The 21,662-nt window shown below is 45.4% G+C and overlaps 1 protein-coding gene across 3 annotated transcripts in view; it reads right to left on the bottom strand.

Annotated features, from left to right (window-relative positions):
* ULK4 (unc-51 like kinase 4) overlaps window positions 1-21,662 on the bottom strand; it is an 892,004-nt gene that overhangs the window by 334,751 nt on the left and 535,591 nt on the right. For all 3 annotated transcript variants that reach the window (XM_068236316.1, XM_068236315.1, XM_068236317.1), the window contains one exon: window positions 18,902-18,950. In XM_068236316.1, coding sequence (XP_068092417.1) covers window positions 18,902-18,950 — 49 coding nt within the window. The remainder of the gene's footprint in view (window positions 1-18,901; window positions 18,951-21,662) is intronic.

Genomic DNA, 21,662 nt, shown 5'->3' with positions numbered 1-21,662 from the left:
ATGTGACAAGCAATTATTTATTTTTGCTCAAATGTTACTATGAAAATAGTTAGCTTGGAGGACTACGTCAAGTCTACCCAACAACCGTGTTATGTGGAAATCAGTTGCTATTGCTTTCACTGGTACATTGAAGTGTTTCATTCCTGGTTTAAGAACACAGGATCAGCAAGACAACTAGGAAACTAGCTTTTATTACATGGAAAAACAATGCAAGCCTATTCCTCTCAGTGCAAGTTTAATTTAATCAGCTTCTGTAACCTCTATATTTGTTTCAAATACTCTGCAGACAGGTACAATATACAGTACTGTATGAGTAGTGATTTGGACAGAACTGATGTATCTGAGACAAAAAAGATCTCACCACGGGAATTGTCACAAACTGTAAAAAGTCGGTACATTTTAGGAGAGCCAGAACAATTTAGTTATTTGTGGTTATACGTTGCAGCGTTAATTTGTCCCCAGTTGCTGTGTTGCTGTAAACATTAAAGCAAGACAAAATGTAACAGCCTGTAGAATGAACAGCTTGTTATTTTATATAAGCCTAAATTTAATTAAGTATACTGCTCATGACTTTGGAAATTATGAAACTGTTATAATCCTATTCTTAACCTTGGGTAAATCTCTCATGTCATATTCTAAGGGCAGACATTTCACAAAGATCATTAACAAATATTACTTTGATGTGAAATAGTTGTGAGCAGGGGCGGACATACGGCCGTGCAGGCCGTGCCGCCGCACGAGGGCCCCTGAAGTTCCGTTTTCTTCAGGGGCCCATGGCATTAAGTACTTTTTTTTTTTTTTTTTTAATATATTTTTTTTTTTTATTATTTTATTCCCGGGGGCCCCCCGACTCCTATCCTCCCTCCCTCACCTCGGGGGCCCCCTCCCGATATGCGCGGCGGGAGAGCGAGCGAGCGGCAAATGCAGGAAGGGCTCTCCAGGCATCCGCTAGAGGCCCAGCCGCTTGGTCTCCAATATGTCTCCAGTTGGAGACATATTGGAGACTCAGCGGCTGGGCCTCTAGCGGATGCCTGGAGAGCCCTGAAGACTTCCTGCATTTGCCGCTCACTCTCCCGCCGCGCATATCGGGAGGGGGCCCCCCGAGGTGAGGAAGGAAGGGAGGGAGGGAGGATAGGAGTCGGGCCCCCCACCCGGATAGCTACCCACCCGGCTACCTACCCACCCGGCTACCTACCTACCCACCCGACTACCTAACCACCCACCAGGCTTCCTACCTACCTACCCACCCGGCTACCTACCCACCCACCAGGCTTCCTACCTAACCACCCACCCAACTACCTAACCACCCACCCGGCTACCTACCCACCCGGCTACCTACCCACCCACCAGGCTTCCTACCTAACCACCCACTCAACTACCTAACCACCCACCCGGCTACCTACCCACCCGGCTACCTACCCACCCGGCTACCTACCTACCTACCCGGCTACCTACCTAACCACCCACCCGGCTACCTACCTAACCACCCACCCGGCTACCTACCGGGCTAGTTACCAACCCACCCACCAGGCTACCTACCCACCCACCCGGCTACCCGGCTACCTACCTAACCACCCACCCGGCTACCTACCTAACCACCCACCTGGCTACCTACCTAACCACCCACCCGGCTACCTACCGGGCTAGTTACCAACCCACCCACCAGGTTACCTACCCACCCACCAGGCTACCTAAATACCCACCCACCAGGCTACCTACCCACCCACCAGGCTTCCTACCTACCCACCCGGCTACCTACCTACCCACCAGGCTACCTACCCACCCACCAGGCTACCTACCCACCCACCAGGCTTCCTACCTACCCACCCGGCTACCTACCTACCCACCCGGCTACCTACCCACCCACCAGGCTTCCTACCTACCCACCCGGCTACCTACCTAACCACCCACCCGGCTACCTACCTACCCACCCACCCGGCTACCCACCCACCAGGCTTCCTACCTAACCACCCACCCGGCTACCTACCTAACCACCCACCCGGCTACCTACCGGGCTAGTTACCAGCCCACCCACCAGGCTACCTACCCACCCACCCGGCTACCCACGCACCCACCAGGCTACCTACCTACCCGCGTACATTTGAAGTCGGCGCCGGTAGACTTGGGCGCAGGATACAGCGCTATATGGCTGATCCTGCTTCTGCACAAGTCCGGGCCGATTAAATTACTATTCCCCCTCCAGGCCGACATGGATAGTAGGGGAATGAAATAATTCGGCTTCCAGCGATTGCTGGAGGCCGAATTATTATGTTTTTAAGCAACTTCGGCTCTGTCTTCTGACGGAGCCGACGTTACTCACTGAGCGCTTAAAGAGGAACTCCAGTGAAAATAATGTAATAAAAAAAGTGCTTCATTTTTACAATAATTATGTATACATGATTTAGTCAGTGTTTGCTCATTGTAAAATCTTTCCTCTCCCAGATTCACATTCTGACATGTTTTACATGGTGACATTGTTACTGTGGGCAGATTATGTAGCTGGTCTGGCTTTAACAGACAGCTGTAAGCAGCTATTTCCTGTCTGAACATTGTTACATTGTGGCAGTTTGCCCAGAGTACCGTACGGTACCAGAGCCTCTTGTGGGAGGGGTTTCAGCACAAAATCGGTCATACAGCGCCCCCTGATGGTCTGTTTGTGAAAATCATTATTTTTCTCATGTAAAAGTGGGTATCAGCTACTGATTGGGATAAAGTTCAATTCTTGGTCGGAGTTTCTCTTTAAATAGGAATGATTCCTATTGAAGTCTATGAAGGCGCCGGCTGCGCCCAAATCTAGCAGCGCTGAAAAGCACTGCTCCGTACCTACCCACCCACCGGGCTACCTACCTACCTACCGGGCTAGTTACCCACCCACCCACCAGGCTACCTACCCACCCGGCTACCTACCCACCCACCCACCAGGCTACCTACCCACCCACCCACCAGGCTACCAACCCACCCACTCAACCAGGCTACCAACCCACCCACCCACTCACCCACCCACTAGGCTACCTATCCACCCAACCACCCATGGGAGCTGCGCGCCGGATGGAGGCTGGGACAGGAGGTCTGCTGCTGCAGGTGAGTAAATGTTTTTGTTTTATTTATATTAGCAGGTGTATGTTCTGGGCAGGTCTGCCACATGATTGCATGTATTTTCTTCGCAAATCTGCCGACATGATTGCATGTATTTTCTGGGCATATCTGCCGACATGATTGCACGTATTTTCTGGGCATATCTGCCGACTTGTTTGCACGTATTTTCTGGGCATATCTGCCGACTTGATTGCATGTATTTTCTGGGCATATCTGCCGACTTGTTTGCACGTATTTTCTGGGCATATCTGCCGACTTGTTTGCACGTATTTTCTGGGCATATCTGCCGACTTGATTGCACGTATTTTCTGGGCATATCTGCCGACTTGATTGCACGTATTTTCTGGGCATATCTGCCGACTTGATTGCACATATTTTCTGGGCATATCTGCCGACATGATTGCACGTATTTTCTGGGCATATCTGCCGACATGATTGCACGTATTTTCTGGGCATATATGTGTATTTTCTTGAGAAAACCTGCACAATTATGTGAATTTTCTGGGGAAAGGGTCACCAAAACTTGGGCCCACTGTCTTTGCGTTGCACTTTTCAAGGGAACCTGAGGTGAGAATAATATTGAGGCTGCCATATTTCTCTCCTTTTAAGCAATACCAGTTGCCTGGCTGCCGTGCTGGTCCTCTGCCTCTTATTCTTTCAACCATAGACCCTGAACAAGCATGCAGCAGGTCAGGGGTTTCTGACAATATTGTCAGAACTGAGAAGATTAGCTGCATGCTTGTTGCTGGTGTAATTCAGTTTATTACTGCAGCCAAATAGATCAGCAGGGCCGCCAGGCAACTAGTATTGTTTAAAAGGAAATAAACCCTCACCCCGGGTTCGCTTTAAGTTACAGTTAGCTCCGCCCTCATCCGGTCATTGCCACGCCCATTTTTTTGCCGCGGCGCTACGCGCCGCAGGTTCTGTCCACTAATTTTTGCCGCGGCGCGCTTCGCGCGCCGCAGGTTGTAGCCACGCCCATATTTTGCCGCGGCGCGCTACGCGCGCCGCAGGTCATAGGGGGCCCACAATTACAATTTTGCACAGGGGCCCACTGCTGGCTGTGTCCGCCACTGGTTGTGAGCATTACTAAAATGTACCGAGACCCGTAAAAAGTTATTTTATATAATTATCTCCTCAATACGGAAGCCAATTATGATATTAAAAGATACCCAAAGTGACATGTGACATGATGAGATAGACATGTGTTTGTACAGTGCCTAGCACACAAATAACTATGCTGTGTTTCTTTTTTTTTTCTGCCCGAAAGAGTTAAATATCAGGTACGTAAGTGGCTGACTCAGTCCTGACTCAGACAGGAAGTGACTACAGTGTGACCCTCACTGATAAGAAATTCACATTTTTACCTCTTTCTTGCTCTCAGATGCCATTTTCTGCTAGAAAAGTGTTTTATAGTTGGAAATTCTTATCAGTGAAGGTCACACTGTAGTCACTTCCTATCAGAGTCCGGACTGAGTCAGCCACTTACATACCTGATATTTAACTCTTTCATGGAGAGAAAGAAAAAAAGGAACACAGCATAGTTATTTGTGTGCTAGGCACTGTACATACACATGTCTATCTCATCATGTCACATGTCACTTTAGGTATCCTTTAATAGCGTGAGTGTGATCTAAAATGGGGTATCTTAGTCTTAAGTATTTGTTATATTGGGGAAGTTAAGTTTCTATGTAATACACCTTATTTGATTTCAGTACAAGAACTAAATACTTTGAAGGAATAAAGTATCTTCTTTTTACTGTATATGAGTGACTCCTAATCAGGCCTGGATTTACCTCACAGGAGCTTATAGGCACAGATGTACTGGCAACCTAAACTTCACCCTCCATGAACTTACAACCCTGCACCAAACCAAACCACAAGTGTGCTGGCTGGCCCAGCTGTCACTTCTGCCTTGCCTGCCATAGCTACAGGTGTCCCTTATCATTGGGTAGCCAGGGGTACCCTCAGTATTAAGTAGCTAGTGGTGCCCCCGACTAAAATAAGATGTCGTTAGTGGAATGTTAAAAGCCGGGTGAATAACCTCTCATTTACGCTCTGCTCGGGACTCTGCATAGAGCAGGAGAGAGGCACTGGGGGAGGGGAGTGAGTCGCCTTCCCATCCTCAGGTGCCTGTAGGCACGTGCCTACAGTGAGCGCTGTAATAACAGCACAGAAGAATTGGCCGCAGCAGGCGCCACCATAGACATTAATAGGAATTAAGGCTAAAGCGGTGCACATTGAGTAACTTCTGTGCTGTCAGAAGACGGAGCTGAAGTTACTTTTAAAACATTGTAATTCGGCTTCCAGCAATAGCTGGAAGCCGAATTACATAATTCCCAAACCATCCACGTGGACCTGGAGGGGGAATAGTAATTAATGCCGCTGGGACTTTTGCAGTGCCAAGATAAGCCATATACCGGCTATAACCTGCGCCCAGGTCTCTCGATTTCATATGTGTGCGAAATCTACTATAGGTGGAAGGATAGTAATGCTGCACTGATACAATTTTAATTTAAGATACTGTAGATTTTCTAGTAGGCTTCAAGCCTGCTTTAACTTTAAAGTGCTATGGAAACCATTGTAGACTGAAAACACACTTGCCATGCTGCAATGCCCTTCCTCTGACTATAATACTTCTTCCATGCTACAATGCTGTTCCTCTGGAACAGCCATCTGGATCAAGATGGCGCCTGAGTAGGATGCCTCGGCACGCAGGGCTCCGGCTCTTCAAACTCTTTTTCCCCCTTCCCCTTGTGGCTCACCTGCGCCGGGAGGTCAGGGAAGTTTCCCCTGCTCTCCTCGTCCTGGGGAGCCTGGGAACGCTGGGCTTCGGGTCCTGGCAACAATGATCGCCGCCATCATATTGCCGCAGCCATCCTCCACGTGGCTAGCAGCATGCTCCACACGCAGGGCCGCGGCGGGAGGTCGGACGCTGATGGGGAGTTTGGGAGGACACCACCGGCCAAGGGGCTGTAGCAGCTAAAGGAAGTACGCCAGCCAGCCCGATCACAGCGTCCACGTGGCGTGAGGTCGGACGCTGATGGGGAGTTCGGGAGGATACCACCGGCCGAGAGGCTGTCGCAGCTGAAGGAAGTACGCCAGCCAGCCCGATCACAGCGTCCACGTGGTCCTCACGTGGATGCACACCACCGCTGCCAGGGAGACAAGACACCGCTGCCTGGGAGATGGACGCTGCTAGCAACAAGGCACCTGCGAGTCACATCCGCCAATGAGGTCTGGGAGCCACCGCTGCACGGAGAGTTTCGCCGATTGGGCCAGGGTTTTCAGTGCTGCCAATCCAAACCCCCCCCCCCCCCCCAGCCAGATTGCTGCTGCCTGCTCTCACCACCATAGACTCTCTCCCCCCGGACGGCCATCTCCCGCACAGCCATACTTTCTGGCATGTAGCCCGGCTCCTGCCCTCGCCGACCTGCCGCTGCTACACCTCTGGTGCCAGGTCCCCCTACACGGCAACACGCACCAAAAGAGGCTACGACACCTGAGGACCAGCTGCCCACCTTCCTACACGACGGCTCCTTCAGCCCCCAGCCACTGACACAAAGCAGCCACCAGCAACACACTGCCCCAGGAGCCATTGGACCCATGCTCTCCACCACCCCTGCCAGAGCCTCTCCACCACAGGGTCAACAGGGTACCCGATGTCCTGCACTCCATCACCACTGTGCCTGCAGCCCCATTGTTGTACATCAGCTGCACCGACAGCCATTGGGACATTTGACTAGGCCATTAGACAGCTGCAGCTTTGCCCAGGGACTATCTCTCTCTGCTCTGTCCTCACTTTCTCTCTCACTTTATCTTTATCTTCCTTTTTCTCTTGCATCTTCTCTCGCATCTCTCTCTCTTCCCCAGGGTTGGACTGGGGGGGCATCTGATTCAAGTATTGCTGCAGAAGCGTTTGAGTGCCATATACGGCAGTGGATTACCCCCTCCAGTCCTTCTCCTGGGTCCACCTGTAAGCTTCTTTTCTCTACATCTCTCTACGCTTCTTTCCCGGAATTCTGGGGGGCATCCAAATAGCTGCAGAGCTGTTGAGCGCTGCAGAGAAGGTAGCGCTCCACTCACATAGCATTGGATGTCTCCTCGGGACCTTCCACTATGTAACTATGCAACTAAGTATTATGTTCCATGCACTGTGTACTCACTACTAAATGTAATATACATTACTGCTTGCGTTTTTGCTGTACCATCACCGACCCTGTATGTGCCAAAAATAATTCCAGGTATAACCCCTGTTGTACTTGGCGAAATAAAATGATTCTGATTCTGATTCTCTGACCATAATACTTCTTCCTAGCTACAATGCTGTCCCTCTGACCATAATACTTCTTCCATGCTGCAATGCTGTTCCTCTGACTATAATACTTTTTCCATGCTACAATGCTGTCCCTCTGACTATAATACTTCTTCCATGCTGCAATGCTGTTCCTATATGTGAGGGGGGAAACTTTTCAAGATGGGTGGTGACCATGGTGGCAATTTTGAAGTCTGGCATTTTGAATTCAACTTTTGTTTTTTCAATAGGAAGAGGGTCATGTGACACATCAAACCTATTGGGAATTTCACAATAAAAACAATGGTGTGCTTGGTTTTAACGTAACTTTATTCTTTCATGAGTTATTTACAAGTTTCTGGCCACTTATAAAATGTGTTGAATGTGCTGCCCATTGTGTTGGATTGTCAATGCAACCCTCTTCTCCCACTCTTCACACACTGATAGCAAAAACGCAGGAGAAATGCTAGCACAGGCTTCCAGTATCCGTAGTTTCAGGTGCTGCACATCTCGTACCCTCTTCCTATTGAAAAAACAATGGTGTGGTATATGGGATGCAAAGATAGTGGGGCCATTCTTCATCAATGGAAACCTCAAGGCCACTGGATATGCAAAATTGCTACATGATGATGTGTTTCACTGGAGCTGGCACGTTACCTGAGTTTTTCCAGCAAGATGGTGCACCACCACATTATGGGTGTCAGGTCCGAGCATTCCTAGATGAACAGTTTCCTGGAAAGTGGATTGGTCGTCGTGGGCTAGTTAAATGGCCCCCAAGGTCTCCCGATCTGACCCCGGTTAGACTTTTATCTTTGGGGTCATCTGAAGGCAATTGTCTATGCTGTGAAGATACGAGACTATAATACTACTTCCATGCTGCAATGCTGTTCCTCTGACTATAATACTTCTTCCATGCTGCAATGCTGTTCGTCTGACTAGAATACATTTTCCATACTACAATGCTGTTCCTATGACTACAATACTTCTTCCAAGCTTCTTCTAAAGCTGTTCCTCTGACTATAATACTTCCTGTGGCCTCACATGGAATACGTTTGTAGATAAGGAGTGATATATTCAGGTAAGCAGTTTAGAACACATTACACAAAGGTGATCAGGAGTACAGTAATAATGCTAGAATTATTTATAAGCAGATGAGCAAAGCTGGCACTACAAGAACATGCGAATTTGAGAATGGGAGACATCATGAATTCTATACCTTAAGGTGACTCCTACAAATTCATGAAATAGCCAATAATTCTGGCAGCGCCTCTGTCAGAGACAAGCAGTGTGTAAACTCTCTTTTTAACAGGTAACATGTAATGTGCATTGTGCTTTGGATGATTGAGCTCTGTCCAATTAAAACCCATCTCCAATTACCCATCTCTTTCTTTGCCATTCACTGTATTCTATAGGTAATAAAAGCTGATTACAAGCAAAAATGACACTAGTCTATGAGTATTTCTGGCAAATGTATCAAAACGTACAAAACAGGTGAGCTAAGTGCAGCATGTGCTGACACAGCACATTCCCAATATAACATTTCAGCTCTTTTCAAAACTGCTAATGAGCAGCTGTTTTCAGAGGATGGGCAGCAGTAGCATTGTCTATGATCCTGACTTAGCTGCCCAGAAGCCCAGAGCTCCCAGCATGCATATTGATGTAGCAACCTTCCAATCAACTAAAAATCTCCTGAAATGCAGCCCAATTGGTTAGATTGCAGTCCAAAGATCTCTGGAAAACATGGCCCCTATGGACCATGGTGGGTGGGGAGTGGCACGAGGAGTCGCTTCGCTGCCGAATTGCATACCCACAGCCCTGCTGGTTTCTGAGATGAACATGCAATGAAGAGGCTCAGACGAACCTGCGCGGAAGTGGTTTGAGGGGGGGGGGGGGGGGGGGGTCCCATCCATACTCTCCGCATTTTGGGTCCATAGGGGGCACGATTGTAGAAATCTTCAGACTCCAATGTAACCAATCAGGGAAGTGCATTTCTGCAGACTTGAATCCAATTGGAGTGGTGCTACTGCATATGACTGGAGCTTCAGGCAGCACAAGATGGTCCCCTTACTGCGCATGTCTCTGAAAACAGCTGTTCATTAGCTGTTTAAAGAGAATCTGTACTCTAATATTCTTACAATAAAAAGCATACCATTCTATTCATTATTTTCTCCTGTGCCGCTCTGTGCTGTTTCTGCCACTCTCTGCTGCAATCCTGGCTTGTAATTAACAGTTTTAGGCAGTGTTTACAAACAAACTAACCAGCTTCTTATAGGCTCAGCTAAGCATAGTGTGTGAGTCATTCAGAGTGTGCAGGGGGCCTGCAGAGGGTGTGTATCGCTTCTACCAATCACAAGCAGCCCTGCACATTCCACACAATCAAGCCTTAGCCGACAAACAGGACAGAGGAAAGATACATTGATTTATTACAGAGACAGTGCAGTTAGGAAAGACTGCAGTAAGCCAGAGCAGATTAGAACAGGCATATGAACTTATAGGATAGAAGAACTAAGGCTGAAAAATTTGTTACAGAGTCTCTTTAAGAGACTCGAAAGATTTACTGCTCGATGAAACGGCACCTAGCATTGGCAATGTCTGAGGACAGACAGGGCAGCACCCCTGGAAAATGCTCGAGGCACACTAGAGTGCTACAGCAACCAGTTTGAGAACCCCTAGAGTAGACAGTACTATGGTACTGTGATTTCTTAAAGCACACCTTAAATGAGAGATATATGAAGGCTGCCATATTTGTTTCCTTTTAAACAATGCACCTTGCCTGGCAGCACTGCTGATCATCTGCCTTAACTACTGTTAGGCAACGACCCTGAATAAGCATGTAGTCTGATTAGATTAGCCTCATGCTTGTTTCAGGTGTTTGATTCAGACACTACTGCAGCCAAAGGGATAAGCAGGACTGCTATGCAACTGGTATTGTTTAAAGGGAAATAATTATGGCAGCCTCCAAATACTTCTTGCTTCAGGTTCCCTTTAATTACCACTTCAGCATAGAACCTCTGGAGCTGTCATCCAAATCCTATCTTCATTATCCAGGGAGTTATTGCTGAGGAACAAGCATGCAGGATGAACAGACATCACTGGATGTATCGTTGTTAAAAAAAAAAATCAAAATGATACACCACAGAATTAGTAGATTCAAAACACAATCACATAGTAAAAAATCCCATAATACTATCCTAAGTCTGCTTGAACGTGATCATAAATCAAGATCGAGTTCAAGGGGTCAAATTATACGGTAAATCAATGAACTAAGCTTAGTTATGGTCAGAATGTTATATTACAGGTGAACACCATTTATCCTATTGTGCACTGAATAAGAATAGCATAACATTTTCTATGTTGTCATCCTACTAGTTACAGACATTTATAATATTCCACAAACTGTTGCTCTAGTTTGCTGAGGTCACAAGGAAAAACAACTTTTTTTTATTCAGTTAGAGGAGTTCAAAAAGTGGATTGTCATGTCCAAGATCAGTAGAATGAGTAGGTTTTAAGTGTGAGAAATGATCTATGCTGATGGTGATGAACAGAGGGAGCATTTCTCCAAGCTGTTGAAGCTCACAAACAATACACAGCTAATATATAAAGTCATGGGAGAAAATTAGGACACCAAATGGAAGCATGTGGGCCAGTTTCCACTACAAGCAAATTGGATGCAGAAAAAACTGACTCCAATGAATGCCTATGGGAAATCTGCATTAGAAAAATTGCTTTTAGGCTGGTTTCACAGTGGGACGTTACAGGCGCACGTTAGAGCAGCCTGTAACGCACCCCACCGCACAGCAATGAAAAATCAATGGGCTGTTCACAGTGCCCACGTTGCGTTACATAGTAACGCTGCGCCACCAGACAACGTACTGCATGCAGTACTTTCTAAGCGGCAGAGCCGCGTTAGACTGCTTGCACATGCTCAGTAACGTTGGGGAGGAGCGGAGAGCGGCCAGGCACATGGCTAATTAATATTCACTGCACTCAGTGACGTGCAGTGTTTACTTCCTGGAGCGGCCGCTCTGTGCAGCGATTGGCCGGCGGGACCACGTGATGCCGCATGCGCACAAGAGTACGCATCACGGACACCAGAGTGAGCTGCACAACGCGGCTCACTCCGACGTCCAAAGCAGGGAGCACCAGGCGTTGTGTTAGGGGCACGTTATGCGACCATAACGTCCCCTAAAACGCAACGTCCTGGTGTGTAAGTAGCCTAAGTGGAAACAGGCCCATAGGCTTGCATTGGAGTCAGTTTTTCTGCATCCATTCTGCATCCAATCTGCGTGGAGTGGAAACAGGCCCTAAGTGTTTTTGTAACATTCTTGGACAAATGGATATTTAAAGTGAACACAAAATGTAATTTCCGTTGAAGAATAAACGAGGGCACCCCGACATTTATTCTCACATCACACACAGGTGAAGTTGAGTCAATTCTTTCTCTTCTACCTACACCATCTAAAATCTTTCTGTATTCATTTCTCATAAATGAATTAAAATACATATTAAAACCAGCAGAATGAGGAATGAGAGGGACGTCGAGGGCCCTTTCACACTGGGGCAGTGTGGTGCGATAAATTTACTGTACCCCACCGCAGGGCAATGAAAGTCTATAGATACTTTCATACTGACGTGACGTTTTTCGCCACATCCCCACCACCCTCAGACAGATCTACGTTACTGTGCAGTTCTGCGTCTACTTGCGGAGAAATAGAAGTAATGTAAGTCTATAACGATGCATGTCAATGTGAAAACCTGACGTTTTAATATGCATAAGCGTATTTTCTTGCAATATGTTTCCATGCACATGATCGCATTGGCCACAGGAAGTGATCATCACTTCCTGCTTGGCCGGCTGCCAGGCGGGGATTACTGTGTACTAATGCGGTAATCCCCGAAGGCCTGATTTTGGCGGTGCAGTGCGCCCCCAGAGCACCGCTGCCGCCAACCTGCAGTGTGAAGCCAGCCTGAAGGCAATGAGCAGTAATAAGAATCTTTGCACCACAGTTTACCGAATGCTAAAGGGCACCTAAAGTGAAACGCTAATGAAGACTGCCATGAATATTTTCTTTTAAACAATACTAGTTGTCTGGCAGCTCTGTTGATCTATTTGGCTGCAGTAATGTCTGAATAACACCAGAAACAAGCATGCAGCTAATTTAGTCAGATTATTATCATTATTAAATATTTATATCACGCAAATATCTTCTGAAGTGCTGTACAGAGTATATTGTCTTGTCACTTAACTGTGCCTCAGAGGGGCACACAATCTAATGCCTACCATAGTCATATGTCTATATCCTGTAGTATATGTATCGTAGCCTAGGGCCAATTTTAGGGGGAAGCCATTTAGCTTACCTGTATGTTTTTTGGAATGTGGGAGGAAACCAGAGTGCCCGGAGGAAACCTACACAGACACGGGAAAAACATACAAACTCCTAGCAGATGTTGACCTATCTGGGATTCGAATTGGGGACCCAGCGCTGCAAGGCAAGAGCGCTAACCACTAAACCGCCATGCTGCCCAATCTGGCAATAATGTCAGAAACACCTGTTCTGCTGCATGTTTGTTCAGGGTCTATGTCTAAAAGTATTAGAGGCAGAGGATCAGCACGATAGCCAGGCAAGTAGTATTACTTAACCACTTAAGCCCACAGGGTTGTTTATTTTTTGCATCTGAGCAACTTTCACCTCCCATTCATTTGCCAATAACTTTATCACTACTCATCACAATGAATTGATCTATATCTTGTTTTTTTCCGCCACCAATTAGGCTTTCTTTGGGTGATACATTTTGCTAAGAATTAATTTATTCTAAAACCATTTTAACAGGAATATTAACCTCCCCGGCGTTCTATTGAGATCGCCAGGGAGGCTGCGGGAGGGTTTTTTTTTAATTAAAAAAAAACTATTTCATGCAGCCAACTGAAAGTTGGCTGCATGAAAGCCCACTAGAGGGCGCTCCGGAGGCGTTCTTCCGATCGCCTCCGACGCCCATAATAAACAAGGAAGGCCGCAATGAGCGGCCTTCCTTGTTTTGCTTAGATCGTCGCCATGGCGACGAGCGGAGTGACGTCATGGACGTCAGCCGACGTCCTGACGTCAGCCGCCTCCGATCCAGCCCTTAGCGCTGGCCGGAACTTTTTGTTCCGGCTGCGCAGGGCTCAGGCGGCTAGGGGGGGCCCTCTTTCGCCCGCTGCTCGCGGCGAATCGCCGCAGAGCGGCGGCGATCAGGCAGCACACGCGGCTGGCAAAGTGCCGGCTGCGTGTGCTGCACTTTATTTGATAAAAATCGGCCCAGCAGGGCCTGAGCGGCAGCCTCCGGCGGTGATGGACGAGCTGAGCTCGTCCATACCGCTCAGGAGGTTAAGAAAAAAAATAATTATTTCTCAGTTTTGGCCATTATAGTTTGAAATTAATACATGCTACCGTAACTAAAACTCACGTATTTTATTTGCCCATTTGTCCCACTTATTACACCATTTAAATTATGTCCCTATCACAATGTTTGGTGCCAATATTTTATTTGGAAATAAAGGTGCATTTTTTCAATTTGCGTCCATCACTATTTACAAGCCCATAATTTCAAAAATTATATTAATATACTCCTTTGACATGCATATTTAAAAAGTTCAGACCCTTAGGTAACTATGTTTTGCTTGTTTTTTTGTTTTTATTGTAATTTTTTTTATTTATTTTTTTTTATTAAAATTTTTATTTGGATAATTTTTGGTGTGGGAGGTAAACAGCTAATTTTAAATGTAAAAAAAGGTATTTATTTAATAAAAAATGGATGTGGGTGTAGTTTTACTATTTGGCCACAATCAAAAAGTCCTGGAAGCAAACGATCACGCTTCCAGGAACATGATGAAGACGGGAAACTTTTTTTAACTCAGAAAAAAGTGCAGGGGGGGGGGGGGGGTGTTTGATAAATTAATGGCAGCTATAATCCCATTCATTGATCGCTGGGCTAACGGCCGGTGGGAGTGCGCGCAGCCTATCTAGACTAAAATGTTCATCCAGATAGGCTTGAGCGGTTAAATGGAAATTAAATATGGCAGTCTCCATTTCCCTCTCACTTCAGTTGTCCTTTAACACTATATTTCCTTTAAAATAACCACCTTCCATTTATATTCCCATCACTAACTGATCATAAGCCTACTGGAATATTGCTAGAAATCACCAACCATGTGGTGAGCTGACAGGAATATAAGTAACAGGTGGGTATTTAAAAAAAACTACAAAAAGTATGCACAATACTATCTACAGTATATGGAGCAATTATACTCTCTATCGCTTACATGTTGATATAGTAGAAGCTGTCGAGTTATACATACTATTTGCTCTCTAAGATAAACATCAATGCCAGACTGACGTTTGAAACCGAGAACATAGACAAAGACCAGGAATTTTGTAATAATGTTCTTTGGACAGATGAGTATTATGCTGTGAATACAAGGTATGTTTTTTATTATCAATCGAGCCACTGATGGCTCGATTGATAATATCCGATGTGTCCGATACCCCGCCGGATCGATTCCGCGTTCCATACCGGCGGGCAGGACAAAAGAATAAACAAAGCAGAAGATAGGGAAGTGCCCGCGGAGATGAGCGGGAATCGATCCGGGCGCGCGGGGACGAGCGGGGATGCACCGTAATCGAGCCAGCGGTACGATTCTGCAGTAGGAGAACAGAGGCGCCAGCAGAATAAAAGTGGATAAAAGCTTTAAAATTTGCTTGAAGGAAGTGGTGGACTTACCTCCATAAAGCTGACACGACAGACTGTCTGTATAATAGTAATCACATTTATTATATGGTACCCCAAAAGTGCAAGGCGTTTCGCAGGCCGAGCCCGCTTCATCAGGCAATAAAGTGGGGACAAAACAGAATTCCAGCAGTAGCAGGTGTAGCGCCTCAGTGATTCTCGATTCTGTACCGTGTATTCACAGCATAAAATGGAATTATTTGGACACCAGAACAGAGGACATATTTTGCATAAACTGAAAACAGCATTCCTGAAAAAGAACCTCATACCAATTGTGAAGTATGGAGGTGGAAGTGTCATGGTTTGGGAATGTTTTTCTGCACCAGGACCTGAACAGCTCACCATAATAGAGTCCACCATGTATGCTACCATTTTTCAGAGAGTGCTTGAGGGAAATGAGACTATCAGTAAGAAAATTAAAGCTGAAGCAGAACTGGATCTTGCAATACCACAATAACCCAAACATACAAGTAAAGCCACAAAGGACTGTCTGAAAACTCAGAAATTGAGAGTCAAAACCCAGATCTTAAAGGACTACTATCGCAAAACATTGTAAAATACATTTAAATATATACAAATAAGGAAAAGGTTTCTTCCAAAGTAAAATGAGCCGTAAATTACTTTTCTAGTATGTCACTTACAGTAGGTAGTAGAAATCTGACAGAATGGACAGGTTTTGGACTAGTCCATCTCTTCATGGGGGAATCTCAGCAAGGCTTTTATTCTTTATAAAGACATTTCCTGAAAAGGACTAATACAATGATGCTGGCCAGCCTCCCTGCTCACTGCACACTATTCTGGCAGTTGGACAGAGCAACTGCCAATCACTACTGCCATTAGGAAATGGGCTAGTCCAAAACCTGTTGGTTCTGTCAGATTTCTACTACCTACTGTAAGTGGCAGAAACATAGGAGAAAAGTAATTCATGGCTCATTTTACTCTGGAAGAAATTCAGATATTTTTTCTACGTGTATTTTAAAAGTTAAGGTTTTCGCGATAGTGATCCTTTAAAGGAAATAAGAGGTGAAAATAAACTGATGACATAAACAATTATTTCTGTCCTCCATCCTGTAATTTATTTTTAAATCTACTTTTTCAGTTCATACCGTTTCATTGTCTCTGCTCAATGGCACATGCATTGAAGTATGCCAGAACTAAAATTGAACTATTGACCCTTTTTATCTCTTTCCTACTCTCAGACGCCATTTTCTGTCAGAAAAGTGTTTTATTGCTGTAATTCCTTATCAGTGAGGGTTACCCTATAGTCTGACCCGGTCCCGACCTGGACAGAAAATGTCACTTGCTTACCTGATTTTTAACTCTTTCAAGTAGAGAAAGAAAAAAAAAAGGAACAGCAGTTATTTTTGTGCTTGGCACTGTACATTCAATTTATGTCATGTCACCTTGTTTATCCTCTATTTCTATTAAGTTGCTGTGGTGTGACTTCAAATGGGCTATACATGTAAATTCTGCACTGAGGAGTGAGGCCAACTTTCCTCGGACCAATGTCAGAGACTGGTAGATAGCTACGCAAAGTGTCTTACTGCAGTTATTTCAGCCAAAGTGAGTAACACTAGCTATTAGGATTTTCTAACTTTTTCCTCAGTTAAAAAAACATTTTTATTGATATCTTTTGTTTAACCTTTCTGGACACAGCTGAATGAAAACTACACTTTCTTCTGCCAGAGCGTAGATTTCAATCTCTAGTCTCTGCACACTCCTGCCACTCCATCACAGCCACACTCAGCTGTCTAATGACAGCTGAGCTTCACATGCTAGTCAGCAGCCAACCCTGTGATAGTAGTGAGCCAATCACAGTGATAACAGCCTTGGGAAAAAAAAAGCTTGAAAGAAAGGCTATAATCATCTAGAACCCTTTGTTGTTTACCTGCAATGTATATACTCAAGTATAAGCCTAATTTTCCAGCACAAAACATGTGCTGAAGAGTTACCCCCTCGGCTTATATGCAAGTCAGTGGGGCAGAAGGGATGGTGGATCAGGTTTTGTTACTGGCAGAGGGGCATAAGGATCGTGCACTAGTAATCCTGCTCTTTCCAGCTGGCTCCCTGCTGTGTCTGTGGCTCCCCCATCCCGTGCAACATGGTGTGCAGAGTGTGCTGCTCAAGACTACCTGTGCGTGTCCCCTGGTTTGTGGAGCGGAGCATGCAAGCAACGTTTCAGTGGTGCAATAATCAGGGATTCTTCCTGCGTAGCATTTGCTGTCTCATATCTATGACCCCATCTAGTGGCGTCTTGAGACACAACTATCATCCTTGTTGCACACCTGGCTATGGGGAGGAGTGCTGACTTGTACTGTGGGCACATCTGGCTACTGTGGAGTGGGCTATAATTGGGGGGGGGGGGCTTATACGTGAGTAAATCACTTTTTCCTTATTCCTGAGGGAAAAGTGGGTACCTTGGCTTACACATGGGTCGGCTTATATGCGAGTATATATGTGGTAAGTCACTTTCTTTTCCAAAAGTAAATAAAAAGATTAGGCGTCAACATGCAAAAATTTCTTAATAACCAAACGGCTTATTTAAATAGTAACAGTCAGGCATACAATCCAAAATCCGTTCTCTATTTTTAGCTGTTAAAGGGCACTATAGCGAAAAATTTTAAAATTTAAAATATGTGCAAATATAGACAAATAAGTATGTTTTTTCCAGAGTAAAATGAGCCACAAATTACTTTTCTCCTATGTTGCTGTCACTTACAGTAAGTAGTTAAAACCTGACAGAAGCAACAGGTTTTGGACTAGTCCATCTCTTCATAGGGGATTCTCAGCAAGGATTTTATTCTTTATAAAGATGTTCCTTAAAAAGGAATTAAACAATGATGCTGGCCAGCTTCCCTGCTCCCTACACAGTTTTTTTTGGCAGTTGGACAGAGTAACTGCCATTCACTAAGTGCTTTTGAAAATACATAAATCCCTGAGAATCCCTCATGAAAAGATGGACTAGTCCAAAACCTGTCGCTTCTGTCAGATTTCTACTACCTACTGTAAGTGACAGCAACATAGGAGAAAAGTAATTTATGTCTCCCCTAAGACAAAACTAACACAGCCTGATTGATGATGTTTCCCCTCCCTCACCTCTGTCCCTCTCTGACTGCCAAAATTATGATGTATGAAAATGCACTTCCTACTACAGCGCTGGGCGGGAGTGTTTGAAGCCTGGGAGGAGGGCAGGCAAGGCATACACAATCAGAAAGAGGAGAAAAAATAAGTAAGGGAGGAAATTATGTCAGGTTTGGCTTCAACCAGAGGGAATCCAAGATAGCAAATGACAGGAACAGAATTCTCTTTATTTACTATATGAAATTCACTGAAATCAAAACATGCACAGTGCAATACATCGGCTATGTAAGTAGAGCAAGTATTTATCTACTTATGTATGTGTTTTGTTGTTTTTATTTTTTTCTGAGATAGTATGGCTGACAGGTCCTCTTTAATAGAAGGGTCCATATTTTTTCAAATAATTGTAACCAGAATTTTTTTTACCAGTCTTTCAAAATCTTTCAATGTACATTTCAAGCATGAAAAAGTGGTATGCAAAAATTATTTATAATAAGTAATATAACTTATGGTATATTTTTACGCTTTATGTAAATCATATTTCAAGATATTTCAGAGGAACAAGTGATTAAAAAACTCTCCACAGTGACGTATTCTAATGTGCTGCTTATAACTAAAGATATAGACAATGTTGGTTTTTGAGAAATATGGGAAAATAAATACCCTTACCAAGATCACCTGGAAAAGAACCGGCACCAAGCTTCCATTTTCAATGACCCTAGAAATGCAATAAAAAGCATTAGTGTCACTATGAAGTATGCTAAAATACCAGGAATGACTATAGGGATGCTTGTAATAAACCACATTCTTATGAATTATGCAATATAACTTGACATCACAGGCCCTTTTGAGTATATTTATGTGTATTTTGAATTTCAGATCATTATTTCACTGTGTAGTCTTCTGTCCTAGTTTTTTTTTTTTAATGTAGGACTGTGGAAAAGAAAAAAAGTTTATACGTTTCAATAGGGTAAAAACGGGCTAGTTTCAAAATAGTTTATTCGATTTTGACCACAAGTTTTAAATAATTTTTTCCCCCAAAAAGTATGTTATAGTGATCTAAGACACACAATGCGGCCTTTAGTGTTGTAGTGGCTACTTGTCAGATTTCAGAGTCATTGCAAAAGTGTAACGATCGGTGTCAGCTCGCAGAGAGAATCTGATTATTGGTGATCTGCAGTATCACCAAGAATACAGATCTATACCTGATTATGGATGATCTGCAGAATCACCAATAATACAGATATAGTGCTAACCTCTGCACACCTCTAAATATATATGGTGAGTGTTTGGTGTAACAGTATGACTTTGAGTGACCCACCTGATGAGCAGGTGGCCCTAAGCAGTTCAGAAGACACTGCTATAGAGAGTACAGAAACCTTCCAGCAGCCTGAGAATCTCCAAGGGGTGGAGTCAGGCTGAAGGTAGGAAGGACCAGAGAGTGAGTGACACTTGAAGGTGGATGTCACTGACTGATCTGGAGACTATCTCTTTAGTGGAGAGAGATAGCTCTCGAGGTCGGGCAAGCCAGGTCGGCAACACACGGACAGACAAAGTACAAAGTCAGAGGCAGGGTTTGGCAACGGAATATCAGATATGCGTGGTACCGAATCAGAAAGCAGAGGGATAGTCGGGAAAGCAACAGGTCATAACAAATATCAAACAATGCCTAGTCTTGGGTGTGAGGTCCGTGGTCTCTACACCCTGGAGCTAGCCTGACATATAACAGAAAGATAACACAAGTTCCCTAGACTTGGGTGTGAGGTCCGTGGTCTCTACACCCTGGAACTAGTCTGATGTATAACAGAATAATAACACAAGTAATCTGGCTCAGTGTGATGTCCCAGGTCCTCCTTGTTCAAACACACTGTTGGATCTGACTAAGGTCTGAGGTCTGAGTGCTTCCACGTAGTGATCGCAACGGCAGACAATTTGAGAGTGGCCAGCAGTAACCATATATAGAGCAGTGCTCTCTGGCACTGCCCTAAAGTGATCAACCAATGGTTACCAGCTCTGAGGTCAGCTGACCGGCCTGGTCAGCTGATCCCCCCTTGGCCATCATAAAAGTCCTGCCTTTCAGCGCGCGCGTGTATTCCTAAACCTATGTGAACTAACAGGCTCAGCCACCCCAGCTGCACGCTGTTGCGTGCAAACCGCCGCGCTGGACGCGGAACCAGCCCCCTCGCTAACAATACATGCGGCGGCTTTTCCGCGTTCTGCCATGTCACTAGATGCACGCTTCCGCGTGCAGACTGTCGCGTTGGACGCGGAATCAGCCGCCTTGCTGCTGGTACACGCGGCGGCTTTTCCGCGTTTTCTCACAAAAAGATTCTGAAAACCCGTAACAATGTATCAATGGATCTAAAAAGTTGTCACAGCTGCTCATGGAACTGAACCCCAAAGTCAGTAATTCGCACTAGATTCTTAAAGGGGTTCTGTGGGGGGTTCTGAGGAGAAAAACTGCCACTTACCTGGGGCTTCTATCAGCCCCCTGCAGCGGTAATGTCCCACGCCGTCCTGCTCCCATCCGCCGTTTCCCGCAGCCGGCACCGGGCTATTATTCGTCTGACACACAGACGAACAACGCGCGTTACCGCGCATCCGCTCGCGTCATCTGAGGCTTACTGCGCAGGCGCAGTACAACGGTTTCTTGTACTGCGCTTGCGCAGTAAGCTTCCAATGACGCAGACGGAAGCGAGCGGGTGCGCGGCCACTGTAGCGCAGCCGCAGTTGGATCCCATGCCGCTTAGACCGGGGCGGCGGCGGAGAACGTCAGATGGGAGCAGGACGCCGTGGGACATTACCGCTGCACGGGGCTGATAGAAGCCCAAGGTAACTGTCTGTTTTTCTCCTCCGCAACCCCCCACAGAACTCCTTTAATCTTACATTGTTGCTACATGATCACAATAATGCACAGTACTTATCCAATCTCCTCATAGTACCAAATGTAGATCCATCATATTAAGTTCCACCGAGAATAAAGGATAACATGGTCTTTTCTTAACGTTGCTGCCTTCACCTCCCCCTCCATATAAGGCAGGCTCTAACATTAGTAGGTAGAGATGGCTCAGCCTTGGAGAACTCATGGAGAAGCACATGATCAGTTTGATTAGCTGATAGATTTGTAAGCCTCTGATTTGCTGTTCATGATCAAGTGTCAAACCAGGAAGTCATCTCAGCAAATCAGAGGCTTACAAATCTATCAGCTGATCAAACTGATCATGCGCTTTTCCATGAGTTCTCCAAGGCTGGGCCATCTCTATTAGTAGGTCCCAAAGTAGAATGTAGCATATATATATATATATATATATATATATATATATATATATATATATACACATATACATACACACACACACACACACACACACACACACACACACACACACACACACACACACACACAACTAGTGCAAGAAACAACCAGATT

The sequence above is a fragment of the Hyperolius riggenbachi genome, chromosome 5 (genome assembly GCF_040937935.1).
Source record: "Hyperolius riggenbachi isolate aHypRig1 chromosome 5, aHypRig1.pri, whole genome shotgun sequence".
NCBI classification, from domain to species: domain Eukaryota; kingdom Metazoa; phylum Chordata; class Amphibia; order Anura; family Hyperoliidae; genus Hyperolius; species Hyperolius riggenbachi.
This window is presented reverse-complemented; position numbering and strand designations above follow the sequence as displayed.